The sequence below is a fragment of the Myotis lucifugus genome, unplaced genomic scaffold, assembly GCF_000147115.1.
Source record: "Myotis lucifugus unplaced genomic scaffold, Myoluc2.0 scaffold_228, whole genome shotgun sequence".
NCBI classification, from domain to species: Eukaryota; Metazoa; Chordata; class Mammalia; order Chiroptera; family Vespertilionidae; genus Myotis; species Myotis lucifugus.
In genome coordinates, this window is record NW_005871276.1 from 63,019 (window position 1) to 86,795 (window position 23,777).

The window sequence follows — 23,777 nt, forward strand, 5'->3', positions numbered from 1 at the left end:
GAGCTGGGAAGTGGGGAAAAGTTGGCGAGCGCGTGGGTCCGCGCTGACGGCGCGGGCGGAGGAGAGCGGGGTGCGCTCTGGACTGGGGGAGACGCGGGTCGATCGGCGGCCGCCGGCTCCGAGGCCCGGGTCGCTGCACCCAGCCCGGCAGGGCTCCGGCCACGCCGGTCTTCGGATTCCGAAGCCGGCGTTCTCACCCCTCCTCTCGCTATTTGCAAAAGAATCCAGCTGCGCGGCTGTTTGCCGGCTCCTGCACCCCCACCCCTATCTCCCCACCTCCGCAGTCTCCTGGGATGATCTTCTCTTCTTTCCCCCACTCCAAAAAAAGGTGGGGGTGGGGGCGATTGGGGGGGGTTTGATGAAAAATCCCCGCCACGGGGTGGTGGTGGTGGTGGGGGGGGGGGCAAAGATTGTCAGCTAGGAGTGGGAAGCGAGGGATGTGCTTGTAAATTAGTAGTAAAAAAAAAAAAAGAGAGAAAGAGAAAGAAAAAAAAGAAGAAAAGGAGACCTATCAATCTCTTACCCATCCTTCTATCCAGCATCTTTCATCTTCTCTATCTAAATAAACAAGGCAGGTCGCAGGGGAAAGCCATGGGCTGAAATCCTGTGGATTTCAAGCCAATGGCGCGGCGGACAGAGTCAGGCAGCGGGGCAGAGCGGCGGCAGCTTCCAGCGCCCAGTTGGGCTCATTGGGAGAAGGAGAAGCGGCGCAGAGCGGTCCAGGTGCAGGCTTGGCAGCGTAGCTGCCCCGGTGCCCGCGCGTTGCACCGAGAAGGCGGCTGCACGTTCCGGGCCGGCCAGCGACTGCTTCGCGGCGCGGGAAGGTTCTCCTGCGGTCCTTTCTCTCGCGGTGCCTGGGTCGCCGTTGACATGTGTATATATATATATATTTAAAATTATATTGCAATAGAAATAAAACATCCTCTGGGTGCCATCGAGACCGCGGGCAGGTTGTGTTCCTGAAATCCTCCGGGCGCCTCGCTTCTCGGGCTGCCCGCGTGGAGCTGGAGACGACTGCGCGCCCAGTCGCCGCCGCGGCCGCGGAGGACTGGCTGCAGGGCAGCGGAGAGCCGAATATTTATGTTATATTTTAAAAAATTTAAATAAATAAATAAATATATATATATAAAGGGGTTCTCCCCTCCCCTGAATACCCAGCATAGGAGCCATCTGCTCGGAGCAGTTGCTGCTGCCGTCGCTCCTTTGTTACAGCAGATACCTTAGTAAGAATTTGTGGATTTATTCTTATTTTTTTTGGGGGGGGTGGAAGGTAATAGGTATCAATGTGGGGTTCGCCTTGGGAGAGGGGTGCCTTTGGAGGGAAGGACGAGGACGTCTCTTTTATTTTGCACCATTCTAACCTGAAAGAGGACTTCCCGGGTGCATTTAAAACAGAATGTTTTGCAACCAGATTTGAGCCTGGCTTGACCCAGATCCTCCTTTTTGCCAGTTGACATTGTGCCCTTTACGGATAATCAATTGCTTCTCACCCTGACCCCCCACCTTTAGACAGATAGTGGAGTGGTGGTTAGAATGTCTGTACTTGCAGATGCCTAATCTCTCCGGGAGGCAATTTGCCCCACACAGCTTCTGAAGAATGGCAAGAGTTGTTTTTGAGGAGGGGAAAGTTGGGGTGGGGGGTCTGGGAAAGGGGGAGTCGTGGGGGTGCATTGCTAAGCTAGCAGCTTCAAAAAAGCAGCCGGGCGTGTTTGCAGTTGTGTGTCAGGGGGAAGAAGCAGGTAGGTTTGCTTGGCTTTTGCTGGCTCCCTTTCTGGGCTTCGGGGAGAAAGCCCGGACCAGGAGGACGGAAGGCAGCTGGGTGAGGGGGCCCAGGGGTGCCTGGTGTGACATCCTTCCATGTTTCATTTGTTCTGAGTCTCTCTTAGCCGTGCTCAGAGCGGTGCTGGGGAAAGCCAGTGCGGGAGCCGTGGCAGGGAGGGAAAAGGAGGAGGGAGGTGGGGACGAGGAGGCGAGAGGGCAAAGGGTATCCCGCCTGCCTCTCAGGGCACAGGGCGTCCAAAGCATGTGCAGGGGTTTAAGCGGGGAGAGTGGCCCAACCAGTTTGCAGACAAGGCTATTTATTATCCACAAGCAGCTGGCTTTTCTGTCTGTCCTGTGTCACCGGGAGGTGGGAGTCCAGGCTGGGGAAAGGCCAGAACTGGGTGCAGTTTAGGCTGCACCGGTCCCTGCCTGTGTCCCTCCACGATGCTGGGGGCATGGCCGGGAGGTGCGCTGGAGCCCTGGCCAGCAAAATGGGTGCTGTCACAGCCCCCACCTGGAGTTCACATTTTAGATTTTAAATGTGAAAGGAACCACCTACAGCGTGGTACAGCTTCGGTTGGGGGGCAGCCGGCCGGCCTGGGGAGCAGCAACCGTGGGTTCTTCAGGGAAGATGCAGCCCAGGAAGAACTGATGGTCTGGGAAACACCAAGAGCACAGAAAGAGCCTGGATAACCTTGGGGTGTCGGGGGGGAGTCGAAGGGCTCCGTGATGAGCTGGTTACATTTGCAGACAGGACCCCTGAGAAGCGGAGGGAGGTATGAGGAGTGCGGGAGACAGCTGGGGATGAAAACCTGGGCTTCTGGTTTGTTTCAAAATGTTTGACCCAGATGGAGATGGCTTTTCAAACCGGAGGACAGATACAGCGATTAATCTAAAAACAAACGCAAAACAACGCAGTGACAGTAGTGAAGAGGGTTCCAGGAAGAGCGGCCGGGGTGAGCAGGCCGAGGGAAGGGCCTTGAGCCCGCGGTGCCACCCAGGGTGAGAGGCAGGGCACGAGCACCCGTCCATGAGGAGTTGAGGTTTCCCAAGAAACTGAGATGCCTGCGGTGCATCACATCACCCCGGGAAAGGGGAGATCTCAACGGCCCACCAACAGGTTTCTGTGGGAGATGAGCCGTTTTCCACGAGAATTCACGATTTTGTGAAACAACTAGAGACCCAAGATTTGACCCGAAGTTCGGCCGTGTGAGTTCCACGGGTGCCTCGGCATCAGGCGTTGCTGTAGCTGTCTGTGTGGAAGGTGGCGGTGCTTACGGGGATCGTAACCCCCCAGGGTATGGTCGTACATCTCCAGTTGTCCGCCGATCTTTCAAAATCGGGCCTCTGATCAATATCATAAGCTATAGGCCCTTCTTTTTTTGGGGGGGGGGTAGCTGGTAGGGGGAGTGAAGTCTCTCTCCCTTCTGCACAGAAGGAAACCCCATATCATTAGAAGTGTGATATAAGTCAGCTGCTCTGATTCCACGGGAGAATAAAACGTGTTCGTCAAAGGTGTGATGCCGGGCTGATTTTATTCATTTGTAATTCACACCTGAGCGAAAACAGCCGTGAGCATATTTTAACAACCCCTAATATTTTTAAAGGTTTTCTTCTCTCCCCCCCCCCGAATATTATGTACAGATGCCTATTTCTTTTTCTTTTTGGAGGGGAAGAAGTCGCTATCTGCCTGTGCTCTGGCCTTGGTGATTTTTGTCTGGCCTTCAAAATATTTCATAACAGAAAACGAGTCATTTCTCAACTGCTGGAGTGAAGGCAGTTCGCTCTGGTGAACCCGGCCTCAGGAACAGGGAGGGAGGCTGAGGGCCGAGGGGTGGATGCGAGGCTCTGCTGACCACTGTGCAACGGCCAGCTGCGGGTGCCTTTGACAGTAATTAGCATAATGTCTCCGTGAGATGGAGCAGGCCAAACGGCCCCTTTACACAGAGATATCCGTTTCCGACTGTGGAGTGCACCGGTTTCCAGCGTCTTATCAGAACCGGGCTCTTGGCACGGCCTTTTCGCTGAGAACACGGCTTGCACCAGCCGTCCCCTTTCTCTTTTCATCTCCCTTCTCCATCGCTTTGCGATCTCTGGTGCTTGTTGTGATAAAAGACTTTCCAAAATAAACTTTCAGTTGCATTGGCTTCTGGTGGATGGATGACAAGCCTGAGGCGCCGAGACGCGCGTGGCGCCACTAGGCAGCTAGGGGGCGCTCGGCGCCCGTGTCATGTCTGGGCGCCTTGGCTACAATGGCGAGGAATGGGCTTCCTTAGGCGGCTCAGGCCCTTTACGTGGCTGCAAAAATGTGTTAAGTGTGAAGTTGTAACATTGATTTTCCTGCAGAGGTTCGGGCCGGGCAGAATGAGAGTATAAGTTTGAGAAATCTATTTCCAAGCGATCAGCATTGATTTACAAGCCCTCCCTTGGCAGGTGGGGGCAATTTTATTTTCTTTCTCTCTTTTTTTTAAAACAAACAATTAAAAGGGTTAGTTTGGAATGGTGCGTTCCCCCCAGATTGGTCTGTGGTCTGGACTTTTCTGAGAATCCCCCTCGGCTCCGAGGCATGCCTGACCCGGGGGGAGGGGGTCTGGGAGGAGTGCTGTCCCTTCCTAGGCTGCAGGTCACAGAGGCGGGGGACGGCCGAGAACCACTGCTTTGGGGAGTCGTGTACCTAAAACGGCTTGATGAGTGGAAGTCCTTTTAGCTCAGGTTTGATAACGCTTGGACTCTCAATTCCATTCATTGGGTTCTGTTCCCACTGTCCTAAGGGGCAGGGCATCATTCCCCAAAGAAATAAAATGCCAACTCAAATAACGCGTGAAACTTTGTTCGGAAGGAGGGTATGCTTGCTAGACCCCACGTTGCGAACCCCTTTCACCCCAAACGGGGCTCGCAATGGATGGCTTTTAAAGGGACCATGTCTCCCTTCATGTGCAGTCTGGTGCTGGGGAATGTGTGTGTGTGTGTGTGTGTGTGTGTGTGTGTGCTTTTGATCACAGCATTTCTGCATCTATGATGGCTTCGTCTTCAAGTTGAAGAAATCTGGAGGCAGCACAGTTCACCCCGAGTCTTGTGCTTGAGTTCAGTATCTGGGCAGAAGAGGCTGGCCTGCGACAGGAAAGTGTGCTTTATGCGAACCTGAAAGAGAAATAAATTAGGTCAGACAAAAGCCGAGCGCTGTCATCAGCCGGAGGAGCCTTCCCTCTTCCGCGCAGAGGGCCGGCAATTTATCTGATGATTTCTCTACTTCGTTTAATGTTTGAGTCGAGCCGGTGGTAAGCATAGCGCAGCAGCGGGCTTATCTGACAACTCAGACATGAAGCGGCCCCGTCACCTGGCCGCCCGGGGCTGGGCAGTGGCCTCTGGCCTGCAGGAACCGTTAAAAACACTCGCTGAAGAAATCCCCAGTCCTGTGCCTTGGAACTTGGGGGTGTTTCACAAGCTGTAACTCAATACAGACCACAGATATGACAAAGCTTGAAAAAAAATGTGTCTGTGGGGGAGGGCGAAGATGAGGTTCTTGACTTTTGGGGACTGTCTCCTGCGGCTCCTGCGGCTCCAGGAAGGCTCCCCTGGCTGCCCGGTTGGGTCCTGCCTTCAGCTGAAACTCTCCAAGGACCTGGCCGCTCGGTTGAATGCGGTGCCACATTTGGGAGGACAAGGGAGAAGAAATACGCTTTGGGGACGCTGCCCTGCGCCACACGGTCAAGTTATTGCTGCCACCGAGCAGGCTCCTCTGGAGGGGGTGTGAGCTGGAGGGACGCTGCCATGTTTTTTTAATGGGGTGAGGGCACAGGAGAATTCCGGCGATGCGTCTGTGTCACCCAGCTGCTCCGGGAATGGCTTTGTCACTCCGGAGCATTCTTTACGTACCGACGATCAGGTCTGGAGTCCCGTGTGTCCTGTGTCTGCCCCCCCCCCCCGTGCTCCCCACTCCCACAAACCTCTCCTTCCCAGGGAGCCAAGCGTCGTTGAGATCTGCCTCCGCTCTCCCCTCCCCGAGATGCGCGCGCGTGGACTGCCTCCCTGAGCAGTGGTTTTCCCAAGGCAAGGATGGAAGTGCCGAGACCAGGCTATCTGGAGGCACATGGAAGCCCGGGGGACACACTTCGCACAGGAGCCGGCGGTGGGGGTGGGGGTGGGGGGACAGCATCGTTTTTTTACTGGCAAAAGTGACACCAGATCGGAGGCTTGATTAATGGCGCTACCTTCACGGGGACTTTTCGTCCGGCATTTTGACATATGCAAGTCTTTTGTGTAGTTGGTGAAATTCAAGATATTCATGCCTTTTTTTTATTTCTTTTTCTTTTTTTTTTTCTGAAGCAGCCGATAATCTGCTTGGGTGTTGGATTAGGGAGGCTGTGCTATTTTACTCTCATGAAAGCCCAGATCACACAAAATTAAGTGACTTAAAAGTTTAAAAAAAAAATTCTCTGTTTTACATAACTTTTTTATGACCCCCTTCCACTGAACTGCTGAAATACAAATACATTTGTTCATGTTCTAATGAGTTCTCCACTAAAACAAACACAGGAAAAAAAAAACACCAAAACCCATGGCAGAAAGTTGAATGCCAATGTTATTGTGACTCACGTGGGCTTCAGAAATGGAGGTGCTGCTCAGGAAAAAGATGGGGTGGCTTGTCAGTGTCGACCTTGGACATGAGGTGTGGAAAGCAGCCTGTGCCTGCGATTTTGGGGTCTCCCTCGGAAGGCCCTCTGGCTGCCGGCGGCTTGCAGCCCCTGTCCTGGGTGGGGGGGGAGGGCCCCTCTTCTGCTTAGCACCTTTGGGAGAGCGTAGCATTCAGTGCAGCAAACCTCGTCATTTGGCTGCAAACAATGCTTTCCTATCGCATCCTGGTGAGCCCTGCTGTGGCTCTGAAGATGTAGGGCATTTGCAGTTTTACAGGATCTTCTGAACGTGTTTAGGAGGATTTCTGTACATTGTGGTACATCTTTCTTTTTTTTAATTAAACTGACTTTTATTTATGAAGACGTAGGTCACTCCATTCTTTGGTATCATGGACTGGGCTTTTTTCCAGAAACCTTGTAGTCATGGACAGGATCTGTGAGAATACCTGGATGCTGTTTTCCTTATTCCTGTGGTCCTCTTTCTGCTTTTGGGTGTGTGAGACCGGCCTCACGCATCTGGGGGTTCACGGGAGAGCTGTATGTGGTGGGGGGAGGGGAAAGGTCGGACTAAGTCTGTAGAGCAAGGGAGGGTGTTTCCGGGAGCTGTTTTGGACACGCTGAAGTGTCCTGGCACCAGGCGGGGGTGTGCAGGGCCCCGTGTGCATCCGGGCTCCTGCTCACCTCCTCGCACTAGCCCATCTGGACCTGCCCCCTGGCTGTGTGGCTGAGGCTCTTCCCGCACCCCCAAACCTCTTGGATGAGGACTCCCGACTTCCGGAATGCAGGCCAGGCCCAGGCCTGCCCCGTCCCCCTCAGCCAGACCCCTGGTCATTTTCCTGGGAGGGAAAGCCACATGGCAGATCAGGCTGTGTCCTGGCAGCCTCCTCTCCGTCTTCTGCCCGGATGTCAGAATTTTGAAAATTTCCGTTTGAGATGCTGTTGGTGTGGAGCAGACAGGGTCTCATAGGGGTTGGGGTGGGGGTCCCAGTGTGCACTGGTCTGGTCCCTCCAGTAATTTGAGGGCGGTAGGGAGGGGGCCCGTTTGGGGAGGTCTCAGGGAGGCCCAGGGCCTGGGCCGCTAGCTCTGCCACACCTGGAACAGGCGATGCCTCAGACTTCTTTGCAAGAGGGCAGGTGGTCAGCAGAGAGAGTCCGTCAGAGTGACCTGCCCTGCTGGGGCCCGGCCGCTGTGCCCTCCCAGGGTCCAGCAACAGCCTCGAGCCCTGCTGGCTGCAGGAATTCGGTGGGAAAATAAATGCACTGGGACCTGGATGGCGACCTCGGATCTGTCCTCACCCTTCGTGGCCCCGGGAGGACAGTCCTCCTAACGTGTGACTGGCCAGGCCGGTCTCCCCCCTGCCGTCCGGCCCTCTGCCCTGTGTTGGGGGAACTTCATCGAGCCTCTTGCTGCGCCTTAAAGCGTCATCCAGTCACAGATCATGTTCTTCACCAAGAACGATTCCTCCCCTCTCCCATCCCCCGCTCCCCCCTCCCGCCTCGCCGAGGTTGTTATTTTCTCTTGGATCCAATAAATTAAAAATTGATGGCAGCTCAGAATGTGTTGTGCTCCGCGGAGTGCACGTGCCGGTTGCGTTTCCGCGTGGTCGCCGGGAGTCCGGGCCCCTCCCTGGAGGTTCCCGGGAGGGACAGAAGCGACCCCTCCGCAGATATTCATTCGGAAATGGGCGCGGGTCTCAGGGAGCAGGTGTGGAGGCTCTAGTCGGGTGCTGGGTGCCGGGTGGGTGCCGAGCTGGCTGGGTGGATGCTGCACAGTCCTTGTAAACACGGGTCCCCATCAGGGTGGCTGCGATGACGTGGGTGGCACACGATTTTAAGATCCTTGCACCCCTCCCCCCACATCCTTCCCTGTATCCCCCGCCCCCCCCCGCCCCCCATTCCTGAGACAGTAATTCTGTGTATGTTCCTCCCGGATTGTGGCTTAGCCATGGAAGACAGAGGGTTGGGTTTGAATCACTGCAGGGTGAGGGGCACGCAGCTGTGTGTGCAGAGGTGCTCCTGGGACCGCAGGCGCCCGCCTCTCCCTCTCGGCTGGAATTCCGGGGAGGGCAGGTGCAGGGGCAGTTGTTAGAGACCCACCCTGTGGGCGGGGCCCAGGGAGTCCTGCGTGGGGGGATCACCGGCCAGGTAAGGCCCGGCTAAGCCCGAGCAGCCGCTGGGGGCCTGTAGGCGGCCTGGCTGGGCCCGAGTTAACCATGCCTTTCCCTTTCCGTCTGCTGCCCAAATTCCTTCGCAGCCCAGCTGAGGCGCGGGAGTTTGTCTGAGGATCAAGTGCTTCCCCCGTGCACTTAATGTCCATTATTATTTGTGAATCCTGACTTCATTGCCTCTAAATGCATTCACCAGCTGGGAGGAGGCCCTGCCTTGTAAATAAAATGCGGTTTTGTTGTAAAAGAGGATGGACGTGCTGTGTGTGTGTCTGTAAATATGTACCGTTTGGCCGTGCACTTTAGGATTTAACCTTTCGGGACCCACCCCAGGCCGACGTGTGCCTTTGGGACAGCGCCCTGGGCATCCATTCCTCTCTCCTCTTAACGAATCAGACAGTGTAGCAATCTCTCTACCTTATTCGGCCCACAACAGCGAGAGCACCAGTGTTTTCCAGGGCTGCCCGACGCGGGGAGCTTCCAGCACAGCCCCCAGCCCCCCGGAGGGCACACCTCCGCTTTCACGGGGGCCCAGGTTGGCCCGGCAAGGCAGGGGCTGGTCTGCGGGGCCCGGGCATTCAAAAAGCTGCCTTGGTTTGACGGTGTCTTTTATCTTTCCTGGTGCTTTCTCGTCTCTGGGTGGCAGTTGGGACCGCTCTGCCTGGCAGGCACAGGCTGGTTCTCTGAGGCGGTGCCCAGCTGTGCGGCTGGGCGCCCACGGGACAGAGGAAGCAGGGTTCCAAGGGGCCAGGCGCGGCCCCACTCGGCCCTTCTCTAAGCCTGGCCAGGTGCCTCTCTCCCCTTTTATTTCTCCCATCAGTGATGCAGTTCTGAGAAGGGACGCACACATGCGCTCCGCACACCCAGCTTGGTATCCGCCTGCCAGCGGAAATGAAACCACAGCCCGACGTTGGGGTGTCTCCCAGGCCTTGGGTGTGAAGTTTTAAGGCTCAGGAGGCCGTCTTGGTCTACCCGCTCTGACCCAAACATTCAGCAGTTTGGGGGTGCCATGGCCACGGTCCTGGGAAGTGTCTCCTGCAGCAGGCCCCACGCCCCAGGAGGCGGGGAGAGGGAACCCCATGGTCGGGCGGGGTGAATGCCCTCTTCACTTGGAGTTTTACTTTCAACACTGGAAGTGGGGGGAGGGAGGCTTTCTGGTGGGTGTTTCCTGGCCTCCTGGCCTCCCTTGGAGGCACTGAGCTGGATCCTGGGTCAGGAGGTGGGCATGGGTTCAGAGCTGTCTGTGGCTCGCCAGTGGGCCCGGCTGCCCGGCTGTCTGTGGCTGTGAGGGGACTGGAGGCGGAACCTTGAACTGCCGCGCAGCGAACGGAGTGGGAGACTTTCAAACTCAGTGACTGGGGCTCGAGGGGCTGGCGCAGGAGGAAGGGGAAGGCAGAGAGACCTCTCAGTCCAGGAAGGCTTACAGATGTTACCCAAAAAAAAGCAGGTGGGGGGGAGGACAAGGAAGACAGAACTGGTGCACAGACGGGAGGGAGAGGGAAGTATGCTTGCAAACAGCGCATGCACCCTTGCTAATTTTTAAATGAACCCGTGTTTCTTTCGAATTACAACAGGATTTGAAATTACGTAGCTCCCCCCGCCCCCCGCCCCCCCCCGAGCAGAGAGAGCGAGAGAGAGCGGTGTGCTTCCTAGAACTGCACAGGGAGCCAGGGACCAGGCTGAAAAAGTTCATGAAAGCAAAGCACACAGCAAGGAAGGGGACCAGAGGTGACATGGACAGCAGGAGGCCCCGCCTGGCCCCCTGGCCATGCTGGGGAACGCACACCGGCCTCCTTCGTCCTTGCTCACTGTTAGCACATGGCCTGAGTGACAGGCTGGTGCCCCGCCCGCCTGGGCAGGCCCGCCTCTCGCCAGGGGACAGGGGCCGCCCACCCTGCCCACCAGGAACTCACCCGTTTCATTGGCATTCTCAATTTCATTTTGTCCTTTTTTTTCCCCTCTTTCAGATCATTTCCTTTGTGCCTCTCTCTCTTTGAACAAAACAATATTTTGACACCCTCCTCCCATGTATCAGAGTCCTTCTCTAGACATGGCGCAGAGTCCGCCCTGATATTTCTAAAGAGCTGTTTTCATAGCCCTCTCCTTTGGCTCTGAAATTATGTATATGTAATTGGTAATTAAAGGTGTGAGCTTTTCAATACAAACAGTATTGCTCAATGTTAGATCATTAAAGGGAAAAGAGGCTCCGAATAATTACCTTTTTCCGTCCTGACGAACGGTTCACGGGAACCCAGGCCCCCCCGCCTCCCCGGAACTGCATGGGGTGGGAGGGTGGCGATTCCATTTTCACCGGAGCAAGGCATCTTTTCATAAAACCGATTGGTAAATTAATTACGTAGCATTGTCTTCCAGCTCCTTCCCAAGTCACCTCCCTTTTCTTCTTTAAAGCGTAATGAATGGTTTCTGGGGCAGGCGTTGTGAAAGGTGCCTCTCGTACCTTCCAGGGTCTTTCTGTCGGAGGGAGGCAGGCGCAGGTTTAGGATTCCTCACCTGCGGGGTGTTTCTGTGGGGCCACGTTTCGAATGCGTGTCTACGTTCAGTTCATGGGAGGCTCAGTCTGCTTTCCTAGAACCCCAGGCAGGGTCTCAGCCACCCACCTCCCTTCTCAGCAGGACCTACTCGAGGACCCACACACTCGTGTTTCATACGTGTTCCGTGCCATGTTCCAACGACCGTGGACTCAGTCCTGCACGCGGACGCGCACAGGCCCCGAAAGAAGCCCGTGTTTCAGAAAACACAGAGCAGTGATTTATGTATAGGATGAGAGATGCCACAGGATTTTTCCCTGAAATTATCTGTTCTTTGGCTCGGGCCCGCCAATAACTTCACAGCCACGGAATGTGTTTTCTCCCTTCCCTTCCTTCCCTCTGTGCTCCTGCGGTTTCCCCGATCCTTTCTAAACGGCTCACAGCTTAACATGTACCTGCCCTCCCCCCACCCCGGGTGTTCCACCTCTGAGGACCCCGACACTCGTGCCATCTTCCCGACCACTGCCATTTGCTCTCAAAAATCTCCACCTCGAATTCACTCAGACCCGGAGGGAGGGCGCAGCTCCCTGTGCCCGTCCCTGATTTATGACACCTTTTCTGCTGCCGAGTGTCCCAGTGTCCCCCGAGGGGGTTGCCGCTTTCCGAGGTATTTATTGGTTTCAAAATATTTGTGTCCTATGCCCCTTACACACACACAAAAAATACGGAAGTGTATCGGCTGCTAAAGAAATGGGAAAATGTACGGAACCCATTGAAAGTGTGGTTTGTCATCTGCCCAGAAATGCCTCTGGAATCTGAAGGATTTTTCCCCCTTTTCTTTTTCTGGGAGCGAGAGTGACACCAACAGGCACATGGACGGGACAGGGGCGGCTGGCGAGTGCTGGGAAACCCCCGGCTGCTGCCCTGCAGGGCCCCTTCCCTTCCCGGCCTCGCTCTTCCTTTTGATATTTCTCTTGGAACCAACACTCACTTGTTGCTGGGCACGCGGGCTCCTTTCTCTCAGCAGGCCTGGGCCTCTGACGGCCGCCTGCGTTTCTGTTTTCTCGCCTGGTGTGCAGCCAGGTCTCAGGTAGAGGAATGCAAGTCGGACTCGCATGAATGGGGAAGCCATGAATGGAAGGTGGAGGCCAGGGGGGCGGCAGGGAGAGCCCCCGCCGGGCCAGAGGGCTCTGGCTCCTGGCTCTCAGCCTTGGCTGCCCATCGGCATCACCTGGGAGCTCCAACCACCGCCACCACCGGGTGTTTGGCTCTCAGGGTCCTTGGCCTGGGCGTGGAAGGTTTTCCAAGATCCCCGGGTGACCCTCAGATGTTGCAAATTTCGAGGGACACGCGCCCCATCTGGGATGGCTGAATCGCTTGTGAAACCAGCATGTGTGTTCGGACGCTGTGGGGTGGGGGTGGGGGTTGGCAGAGAATCCACCAGGAAGCAGTAAGGCCAGCCCTGCTTAAGCCAGCCACCAGCTCAGGGAGCCATGCAGTTGCTCCCAGATCCTCAGTTTGCCCATCGGCCGCCCACCTTCGGGGTGGTGTACCCCTGCCTCCGGGAGTCCGGGGGAGGACGTGGCGAGCTCTGGCGTCCCGCAGCGGAGGGGGCCTGCCTGCAGGTGGGGACGGGTTGGAATGCAGGCGGGGTGCTTGTGACTGCCTAAGCCCATCTCTGTCTTCTCTGCCCCTCTTTCCTCTCTCTCTGCAGCGGAGGCTGACCATGTGGAGGCTGCCATCCTTGAAGAAGACGAGGGTCTGGACATAGAGGAGCCCAGCGGCCTGGGGCTGTTGGTGGGTGGCCCCGACCCTGACCTGCTCACCTGTGGACAGTGTCAGATGAATTTCCCCCTGGGGGACATCCTGGTTTTTATAGAGCACAAGAAGAAGCAGTGTGGTGGCAGCCTGGGCACCTGCTATGACAAAGGCCTGGACAAGGGCAGCCCGCCGCCCTCCTCACGCTCCGAGCTCAGGAAAGTGTCCGAGCCGGTGGAGATCGGGATACAAGTGACCCCCGATGAAGACGACCACCTGCTCTCGCCCACGAAAGGCATTTGCCCCAAGCAGGAGAACATGGCAGGTATGGCACGTCGCACTCGCCCGGCCGCTGCCCCAGCCACTCCCCCCCCGTGTCCCATGCCCACCTTCACCCCTGGCTGTGTCGGGTGCCGGTGCCGGGATGGCCTGGGAGCTGCCCAGGATGGTCCCTGGGCCACCCGCTGGGCTCGCCCTTTCCGAAGGCCCACCGTCCAGGTGACCCTCAGGAGGAGACGGGCCCAGGGTTCAGGGCGGCCCGACTGGCTGATGGTTGCTTTGCTTTGGACAAGGGGGCGCGGCACAGGTATGGCCTCGTGTACAGGTGGCCAGGAGTGCAGAACGGGAGCCTGGAAGTCTGGCTGGGCCTCACGGTGCGGTGGTTCATAGCTCCGTCTCTGGCTGTGGAGCCCTAGTCTTGGGTTGGAACCTGTGCTTCACAACTCGGCCTGATCCGTGTCTGCATCTGTGAAATGGAGCCTGCGACACCTCTTTCCTTAGGGTTGTTGTGAGCTGGGGGGTCTGCATGGGGGCGGTCCCTGGAGGGCACGTATGAATGGGGTCGCTCCTTTTCTCCCCCTCCTCTCTCTGGCCTCCGTTTCCCATTTGTGCAAAGAGGCTCCTTCCGCCACTGCTTTGTCCCCGTGGGTAGGTCTGGGAAGGGCTTGTGGGCACTTGCTGGAGCACTGTGCCCCTCGGGGAGGCTGGGCATGCCCTTTGGTCCGCCGACTGAGCTGGCCACCTGGACCACTGGTTCTTTCCGCCTGAACAACAGGTATGGGGCTTGTGGTCTCCGGCCAGTCTGCTCATCACGTGGTTTTGCATGAGTCCCTCTCTCCAGGCCCTGGCATGGCCTGCCAGATCCTCTTCCACGGGGCCCAGGCTCTGTGCAAACCAGAGTGCTTGCTCTGGTTCATCCTTCTGAGCCCAGGAGACCTCGGGGACAAAGCGGGGCTCTGGCCGGCCCGTGTCCCCGAGAGCGGCAGCCTGTCTCACAGCCATATGGCATCAGATCGGGTGCAGATGAGGGTTCGAATCCTGATGGTTGGCTTTGGACAAGTCGCTCCTGGGCCCCTGCCTCAGTTTCCCCGTCGGTCAGCAGGAGTGATGACACTGGCAAGCCTGCATGAGGATTACACGAGCAGCGGCTCCGTGAATGCTTTGCCAGTGGAATTTTTCTTTGGGGCGGTCCCCTCTGTGCTGCGGTGTGCAAGTAGGTGTGGGTGGCCGGCTGGGAAAATGTGCGGATCCGTCTCCACCGTGTTTTGGTCATGGAAGCTAGTGGGGAGGTTGGAGGGACTGAGGCTTTGGTGCCCCTTGGAGGGTGAGCCAGGTAAGCCCACAGGTGAGATGGGTGGGTGTGTGTTTAGAGATCCCCCCCGCCACCAGGAGGCAGTGGGTGCGGTAATACAGCGAGCCCAGCTTCTCTGGAGCAGCCGTGCGATTGTGGGCCTCACTTTGCCCATCTGTAAAATGGGATCAGTGAGCTAGCTCTCTCTTGCAGGGAGACTGTGGCGGTCTGCGCTGGGGACGCTGGCCTCTGGGCCTTGCCTTCGGGTGTGTGTCCCAGCAGGAGAGCTCCCACACTCCTACGGCACCAAGGGCGCTGAGGAAAATGTCCCAGGCCACGGTCACGGAGACCCTAGCTTTCGAGTTCCGTGCAGATCTGAGTGGTGCTTCCTGTGTTAAGTCTGAGAACAGTGCTGGGTCCCTTTGTCTGTGCCGTGGAGGTCCCCACCCTTTCTTTTCTCAATCGGATGTGCGAAGATGGTTCTCCCCAGCGGTACAAGCGCCTGGCATCGGTGCCCACCGACCCCTGGGGGGCTCCGCCGGGGGCCGGCTTCCTGCTTTTCCCAGAAGCCCTCTGATTCCGCATTTCAGGTGGCAGGTGTTTTCCAGGGAGAGGCTGCCGACCACGGAGAGTATGTGTATTTAAGAAAGAGACTAAATATGATTTCACAAAAGGCCACACTAATCTCCAAGGCGCTGTGTCTCCCTCCCCTACACCCTCCCCCGCTTTGGTTGTAGGTGGTAATAGAGCAGCAGCCTCCAATGTTTTTGCTTTATGTGACCAAAGGTACTCGCGGCCTTTTCTGTTCAGATACAGGACGAATGGTTTTCTCCGTTCCTGAAGAAACATGTGAAACAATCCCTTAGAAGGCTAAAGAGATGGGTCTGTTCAGAGCATTTAAAGTGGTATTTTAATCAAGGGCACAAAACAGCCTCCGTGCCCTGCCAGCCGGAGACGGCCGTCCGTTCGACAGCCCGCCTCGCTCTTCTCTCTCTTGTCCCCCCTTTTCCCTTCCTACTTTGGCACCAACTTCTCTTTTTTTTTATTATTATTATTTAATAAAAAGGGAAGATTAGAGAATAAAACTTCAGGGGCTCAAATGTATAAAGTAATTTAATATGGTGGGAGCATTAATTATTTTAGCGTAATTGAATTCTGAGGACTGCAGCGGTTGCATTTCTGTCGACAAGCCCTGTTTATTATTTCTCCGTGTAGATTAACAGTAAAGGAAACACAGATAACTTTCAGTTATTTATTGTAAAATAAATGTGTCAATTCATGTGTAAAGCAAGCTGCTCAGAGATAATTGAGCCTTTAGATTTTAAGAGGGGGGCCAGGAGCCACAGGCGCGGCTCCCCCCGGGCTCCCGGAACCCCGCCCAGCTGCTGCCCATGCCACTGGCTCCCCTGGCCGCGCCCAGGCCTCTCCGGTGGCTGTTCATTCTTGGGGCCTCGCCTCTGGCTTGGTGTCTGAGGTGAGGTGCTCGTGGTGGCCAGAGGCGTGGTGACCTTCCTGGGGGGCAGTCTGCGTGTTGTCCCCCTCGCTGCCAGGTGCTTCCGGAAGCTCTGACCCAGAAATGGATGGGCAGGGCTGGCTTGTCACTATTCGGGGTCCCTTCCACTCCTGTGGGCACCCCCAGTGAGAACCACGTTGGGATTCTGTCAGTCATCGCACCGGGGCGGGACTTGGGATCACCCTTTCTTGGACAGTAATTCTGGGGATGGGTAGGGAAGGATTCGTTACTCTTCCTTTTTATTATTATTATTTTTTTAATGGTAGAGAAATAGGAGAATGGAAGGAGGAAGTTTCTGAAGCTTTGTCTCTTGAGGGCATTCATTCATTCAAACATCCATCCATCCGTTCATTCATTCAGCAACTGGGCGCCTACTGCCCTTCCCCGCGGTGGTGGAGTCCTAGGGGCCCGGAGCTGTGGGAGGATGGCCGTCAGGGCTGCTGCTCTCTCCCGCGTGGGGAACGTGGCCAGAGTGCAGGCGGTTAAGTCCCTGCCCTTGATGTGTGGAGCTACCGGCCCAGGCCCTGCTCCCTGAGCGTCCACGCTGGGCGAGGAGGTCCGTGGTGCGTGTGTCCCATCTGGGGACAGAGAGGTGAAGCTGGTCACGGTGAGGACCTTGGCTTAGAGGTCCGAGTCGGAGGAAGGCATTTGATGCTGGTACCCGCCAGCCGATGGAGTTCTTCCCTTTCTTAAGATCCCTTCCTGCGGCCTCTCCCTGCCTCGCTGAGGTTTCTGGTGGAGCTCTGGGCGCATCCGTCAAGGGGAGATGAGACCCTGGGAGGGGCCAGCAGGAGGTTCCAGGGTTTGCACGGAGCAGGGGTCCCTGAGCCGCTGTCCGGGGTGGGCGTTTCGAGGAGGGGTGAGGAGAAAGGGAGCTTAGGGGGCTGTGGGGCTTGTGGCCTGCTGCCTGGAAAAGCACCCAGGCCAGCTGTGTGCCACCGGCTGCCTGCCGGCCTCGCTAAGCTGCGGTGCCCGCATCTGGGGACATACCTGACAGTAATGGGGACTCTAAGTGACATGTGCCACACATGTGAGCGCCCTCCCCTTGCCCCGCCCCATCGTTCCCTGGGGTTCTGAGAATCCCGCCATCAGAAACAACTTCAGCACCACTGTGGTGCTGCCCTATGTGTCCCCACCCTGCCGGCCCCCGTCCTGGTCACACTGCTGTCCTGGGGCGAGGAGCTCATGGTGTGCTGCCCTGGGAGGGTCTCGGGGGTCGAAGGAGCCAGGGCTCGCTTGGGCATTGGCTGGACCCAGGAAAGTCAAGTCACTTTTCTGGGCCTCAGTTTCCACGTCTGCACCTACTTCCCAGCACATGCCGAGTTAAAGTAGACGATGGCAAAGGGGAGACTTTGAAAAAGCCACACTCGGGAGGGCGGGGACCCTGCTTGGTGCACGAGGTGTTTGCTCTCCTCAGTGGACGTCTTGGATGTGTACCGTGGCTCTGTCAGCCACGTCCTCGCGATCCCTCCTTAGAATTCCCACCTCACAGCCCCGGGAGGGGGGGCTCTTGATCACAGGTAACTGGTTCTTGCGTGCTCTCCCCCCTTCCACAACCAAACGAAGCTGTAACGGGAGGAATGAGCCGTCAGCCGTCACTCAGAGCTTTGCCTTTTGCCTTCTCTTCCTCCTCCCCCCAGACCCCAAATGTCAGGTTTCTGGAGACAGGCAGGAGACAGGCAGCGGGTGACAGGAGGTGGCAGGTCCCCCTGGGCTGGAGGTGGCAGGCAGTTCCCGCCCGCCCACGAGTCTTCCTCCGGAACCCCGAAGGCCAGGGTGGGCCTGGGCGGAGGGCGGTGCAGGCAGCAGGCAGGGCACGGACAGGGGGTTCGGTTTGGAGTCCCGGTGACCCATTGCAGGACAAAATGCACTGGGGAAAACGGGCGCCTCATCAGCTGGAGGATTTTCATGCTGCTCTGAGACTTCGTTTCAGACTTTTAAAAATAAATAAAATAAGTGCGGGGAAAAAAAAATTAGCTTGGCCGGTAGCAGAGACGAAATAACTTGCTTGTGCTGGAAACTCGAGATAAACTCACTTGCAGGTTGTCTGGAAAAACTTGCATTTGATATATTTCGAGTTGTTATTTTCCCTCCAAATTAAGATTGGTTAAATCCATGTGTGTTGTGGCATGGATTATCTTTTTCTATTATTAAATCGTGACAGCTAATTATTAGCTCTGTCTACACCAAGGAAGAGGGGAGTGCTCTGTCAGAGGGATGTGGCCTGGGCTCAGGCTGCAATGCTGACTGCCCCCTCTGCCCCCCCCCCCGCCCCCCCTACCCCCGAGCTTGGGCAGGGTTGGTGGGTGGAGGGGAGGAGGGGGCCTGCCTGATAACCCACACTAGGCTAGATGCTTTTCTTGGGTAGAAATAGTTAGCAACACTGAAACAGATACCTGTAACCCCACTTTGAAATTAGACATTCCTAACCCTACTTAAAACTGGGGTTCAGAGAGGTTAAGGGACTTGCCCAAGGTCACACAGCAAAGTGGAATCAGACCCGGGTCAGCCTGGCTTCCTGGGAATCACACAGGGATGGAAGCTTTTAGGGGGAGGTCGGCAGAGCCATTGGAGGCAGGCACTACCTCTAGACCCCATCCAAGGTGCTCCTGGTAGCTGGTCCCAGGCGTGATCCTTGCCCATACGGCCAGGAGCCCTCAGGCTCCCAGAGACCCTGGCCCACACACAGCCTGCGTACTTCCTGGTGAAGGCTTTGGAGGGGGGGGGGCAGGAAGAAGAGCAGTAGAACGTGAATTCAGGCAGCCCCGGGCTGGGGTTCTGGTTTTGCCAGTGACTGGTCTGATCTTCAGCTCTCCGAGTCTCCGTTGCCTGTAAAATGGAGATCACCCTTCTTATCTTTCAGACTTCTGGTCGGTGTGATTTAGACAGTTGATGCAAATACTCGGTCCCCGTGATCGTCAGTTGTTAATGATACTGAGTCACCAGTGGGATGCAAAGCAGGGTTCTGGCCCGCTGACCCGCCCGGAAGGACCTCATCGCCACCCCTCCTGTTCTTCCCTGTGGGGAGACTTGTTTGAGCTTGTGTCCCTGGTCCTGGCAGGGCTGAGTCCAGACCCCAGGGATGTTGAGTCAGGACAGGTGGCCTTTTGCCACACCGGGCTGCCCAGCCCTGTGGCTCGAGACCAAGCATTTCTTCCCCTTGCCGAGCTCCGGTTTCCTCACCGGGAACCGGAGCGGAGCGAGGGATTGCTGTCCGGCCGGCCTCCCCGGGAGGCGGTGCACCAGCTGTGTGGCCTGTGCAAACAGCGTCAGCAGCCACAGAATGTGATTGTCCACCGAGCTGTTGTGGGAAACTTTACTGAATGAAAATGAAGACAAAAGTACTGGTCAGCTACGGGGCCATTTTTTTCTTTTTAAGTTTGGGGCCGTCGGATCTGTGATGTAGGTTGGTGGCTCCCACTCCGGGTCAGGAAAGAGGGAGGGAGGAGGCAGGAGGAGGAGCCTGGGCTCCGGTGGCCGGAACATAACCGACAGCCTAGTTACTGTTATTATTATTAGGGTTTTTATTTGACAGTAAATAGTTAGCAGTTGACTTAAGTTTTTTATTAGGCATTTGACAGCTTTTTTTTTTTCCTTTGCTAATTTTCATGCCTGACGATGCATACTCACCAGCTCTAGACTCCGCTAGAGCGGGCTCGTGCAGAAGCCCTAGAAATAAGGCAGCCCGGTTGTCAGCCCTGCGCCCTTGAGTTCATCTTTTCACGGAGGAGACAGAAAGACTGAGTGGTTCATATTAGGATTTTTAATGGAGCACATGCTTTCAGAGCTTCCGGTGAGCCAGTCACTGTTTGGAGGGCTTGTCAAATCTTAGTCAACTTAATCCTCCTAACAACTCAGCGGGTAGGTGCAAGTGTCAGCCCCACTTTGCAGAATTGCAAACTGAAGCACAGAGATGTTAAGCCACTTGCCCAAGGTCACACAGCCGGTGAACAGGGGCTCAGGGTGTAAACTCTCCAGTCACGCTCTGCTCGGTGGTGAGGCGGTGCTGCCCTGGTCATATTTCACCTTACGTTCCCACCCTCTGTCTCCGCCCCAGAGAGGTGGTAAATCAGATATGACTGTCATTTTAGAGATGAGGAAACCGAGTCACAGAGAGGGGAAGCCCTTGCACCATCACCCTGTGAGTAAGCCCAGAACCCAGGCTCCGGACTTCTGGCTGACGACCTTCACGGAGCAGCACTGGGTGGTCACTGGGTCACCTCCAGTTCCGTCACGGTCCCTGCCACAGGCTCCCTCTGCTCCCAGCCAGGCCGTGGGTGGTTTCCAGTCCGTGGGTGACGTGCCATGATGGGACCTGGGGGCTAGCGTGGGGTGAAAGAGCCAGGACCGTGGCCTCCACCTGTCCTCCAGGCGTCTGTGGGTTTCGTGTCGGCGCCGTTTGTGCAAAGTCCATCTTGTTAGGAGCTGACTCCTGCGGGAGTGTGGGATGCGTGGGGTGGGGTGGGGGGAGGGCAGGCAACCTGGACTCCTAGGCTGGGGAAGGTGTCCTTGCTCTGGCTGACATGCTGTGACCTTGAGCAGACCCGCCCCCTCCCTGGGCCCCAGCTTCCTGAGCTGAAGGGTGAGAAGGTATTACCTGTGGTTTCCAACAGCTGTGAGGGCCTGGCGGGAGGGTGGGGCCTTCCATCCCAGCTTCTCACCTAAGTCCCCTCCCCACCCAGCGGCCCCGCCCCACCCCCTCTCCTCACTTGTTACAGGTGGGGCTCAGTAAGTTTCCTCGGAAGAAATTGGCTGCTGGACAGGAAAGCTCTTATCCTAGAGCAGCGGTTCTCAACCTTCTGGCCCTTTAAATACAGTTCCTCATGTGGTGACCCAACCATAAAATTATTTTCGTTGCTACTTCATAACTGTAATGTTGCTACTGTTATGAATCGTCATGTAAATATCTGATAGGCAGGATGGTCTTAGGCGACCCCTGTGAAAGGGTCATTCGACGGCCAAAGGGGTAGCGACCCACAGGTTGAGAACCGCTGTCCTAGAGGATAAACAGGGTCTCTCTCCAGCTCCCAGCTGGGCAGACTCTTTGGGAGGAATTGGTGCACTGACCCTGAGGTTGAGAGCTCAGGCTCAGGGACCGCGTGTGCCCAAGCCCCTAATGTAGGTGTGGTTTGATAGTTGATATTTTTGTTAAGAGGGCCCCCCCGCCAATTGTATAAGCCTCAGCCCCCGTGAAATCCGGACCCACCCTGGCCCGGCACTGCTAGGTGGCGGCCAGCGACCGAAGGGGGCAGAGATGTCAGCCTTCCCTAACTGAACCCTGGGAGGGGCTCCCCACGGCAGGTGTGGTCGGGGCCTGGAGGCCCCCAGCCGGGCTCAGGGCGGCGGGGCCGCTAAGCCTCCGCTTGTTTTTTTCAGTGGGTTTCTTAGGGCCCTCCAGCTGGCCTGCTGGTTTTGATGTGGAAGGGGAGGTGGTTCAGGAAGGAGGAGTCTGTGCGTGTGTGTGTGTGTGTGTGTGTGTGTGTGTGTGTGATGGGCTGGGGGAGGGTGTGAGAGTGGTGGCCTGGGAGGGAGAGGTGAGACCCCGGACGAGAGACAGGTCTGGGAAAGGCTGCCTGCTGCTGCTCAGACTCCATGGAAACGGGGACTCTGGGCTCCGTTGGGTGGAAAATAGCAACAAAATGGCCTTCCCTTTGGAGGTGGGAAGTCAGAGCCCCCAGTCCTGGTGCGGAGAGGGGCAGCTTTCAGATGGACCAGGAAGGCAGGGAGGACTGCCCAGCCCGGGACAGCGATGCTTGCTCAGGACCCTTGAGCCCCTGGGGCCGAGTCCCTGGCAGCTTGCAGAGCCTGCTGGTTGTAGGTGTGGACACAGCCTTAGGCAGATGAATCGAGATTCAAAGGTGCAAACTCACAATGCAGAGTCCTGGGCCTGGCGTCCCTAGAGCCTGGTCTGGTGGGGCTCGAGCGAGGATACCTGTCCACCCCGCAGTGTCCAGAGAACACCATTTCCTGACTTCAGGAAAGGGACCTTTCTTAAAAAAAACAACAACGTATTTTTTATTGATTTCAGAGAGGAAGGGAGAGGGAGAGAAAGATAGAAACATCCATGATGAGAGAGAATCATTGATCGGTTGCCTCCTGCATGCCCCCTACTGGGGATTGAGCTTGCAACCCCGGGCACATGCCCTTGACTGGAATCGAACCCGGGACCCTTCAGTCTGTAGGCCAGCGCTCTATCCACTGAGCCAAACCAGCTAGGGCAGGAAAGGGATCCTTGAAGGCAGTGGAGAAAACACTGGCTTTGTTTCCACAGCTTTTGGGGGCAGAGTATGGCATCTGGAGAGTGTACCCCCAATGGGATTCTAGGGGTCCCCCCTCCCTTGGGACTGGGGCTGGGGACTGCCTGCCGTGGGCTCAGTGTGATGTCTGGGTCTTCCTCTCCCTTAAGGAGAAACAGGGCAGACCTTTGATGACCCCTTCCCACCCCAGCCACCGGCTGAGTGGGCTGAGGTTGGTAGACCCCACAAAACTAAGCTCTCCAGGGACGCCAGAGTGGATTCTTTTCCCTCTCCCACCACGAGTTCAAAGCCCGCCAATTAAGCAGCCTAAACAGTGTGGTCTTCGCCCTGCATCACTGACATCATGGGCTTGTAAAACTTTCCCTGCGAAGCAGGCCACTTCATTCGCCGGGAAAAAGAAGTCTGTAATTTTCCTGACCTGGCCTTTGCTTTGGAGAGAATAGGAAAGGGAGAGAGAACTCATTTCCAGAAACAATCGGCCCCGAGAGAGCAAACAAGGTCCATCCAGTGTGGGGCCCCGCGGTAGGGAGCGCTGAGGTCCAGGACTCCCCAAACCACGTGCTGTGCAGACCCGGAGGCTGCCAAGGGCTTTGGGGCCTGGGCTGGCACGTTCCAAAACTAGGAGGGGGGGAGGTTGGGGAGATGGACATCAAAATCCTTCCGACTTCGAGACGGAATCCCTCCTCCCGCTGGCATGAAACCACCTGCCTCCCGACTAATGCAGTTTCCCCCGTGCTCCACCGGTTGCAACTTGCAAGACTCGTTCTGCCCGGGTCTGAATCTCCAGCGACCCCTCCCCCCCTTCCCCCTGGACCTTGCCCACCTCCTGCAAACCATCCCTTCCCCCGCGGGAGGGGCAGGGACAGCTCTTCCTGCCCCACCTGCCTGCCGGGGACTTCAGGCCCTGCCCACGAGGGGCTCGGAGCTTGGGGTCCCTTAGTCTCCCTTCACTGCCAAGTCCAGGCACCACACAAGGGCCTTTTCCTTCCTGAGGCGGGTGGAACAGCTCAGGCGGGGGTGTGGGGGTGTCGGGGCGTGGGGGCGGCCAGCACCTCTCCGATCCCGCACGGGAACCGGCAGACACTCTGGAAAACTTTATGATTGCGCCGGGGGCCTTTCCTGCTGTCCGTGCCCCGCCCCTGCCCACCGGGGTCCCACCCCGGCCTTCGGGCGGGAGCGCCTCACGGACTGGCCTGTGCCCTGTCCAGCTGGCCCCGCGGGTGCACGGCTCTGTGACCATCAGCCACCTCCTTCCTGCTCTCCAGGCCGACCCCCAAGCACGTTGATTGTGTCTTTCTGGGGCGGGAGGGCCGCGGGGGCTCCAGGCACATGCATAATTCGGGGGCTTAATGGGCCAGCTGCCGGAGGGGGGGGGGCGAGGGGCGGGCGGAGGCGCAGCTGACCTGCCCGCGTCTGGCCTCGCGGGGAAGGCGCGCTCCTTTCTTCCTCCCGTGACAGCTCCCCTCCCCCTCTGGGCCCGGGTCCGGGGAAGAAGGGGGGCTGGCGAGACGTTGGGTTAACCAAGGGGAGGGGGCTTCCTTCCTGCACCCGTGCAACTTTTGCTTTGGGGGGCAGGAGGCGTGCAGTGAATGGGATCTGCCCCAGGACCAAGGTCCTGCAGGAGCCCGGG

The 23,777-nt window shown here is 57.0% G+C and overlaps 1 protein-coding gene and 1 long non-coding RNA gene across 2 annotated transcripts in view; one reads left to right on the top strand and one right to left on the bottom strand.

The window, feature by feature from the left end:
* The window catches only part of LOC111827840, a 9,072-nt gene extending 8,351 nt beyond the window's left edge, over positions 1–721 (bottom strand). The window contains exon 1 of the long non-coding RNA XR_002831567.1: positions 524–721. This is a non-coding gene — a long non-coding RNA (uncharacterized LOC111827840). The remainder of the gene's footprint in view (positions 1–523) is intronic.
* Positions 722–870: 149 nt separating this feature from the next.
* BCL11B (B cell CLL/lymphoma 11B) overlaps positions 871–23,777 on the top strand; it is a 92,475-nt gene continuing 69,568 nt past the window's right edge. The window contains 4 exon segments of the mRNA XM_023762019.1: positions 871–874; positions 940–1,059; positions 1,164–1,223; positions 12,764–13,132. Coding sequence (XP_023617787.1) covers positions 871–874; positions 940–1,059; positions 1,164–1,223; positions 12,764–13,132 — 553 coding nt within the window.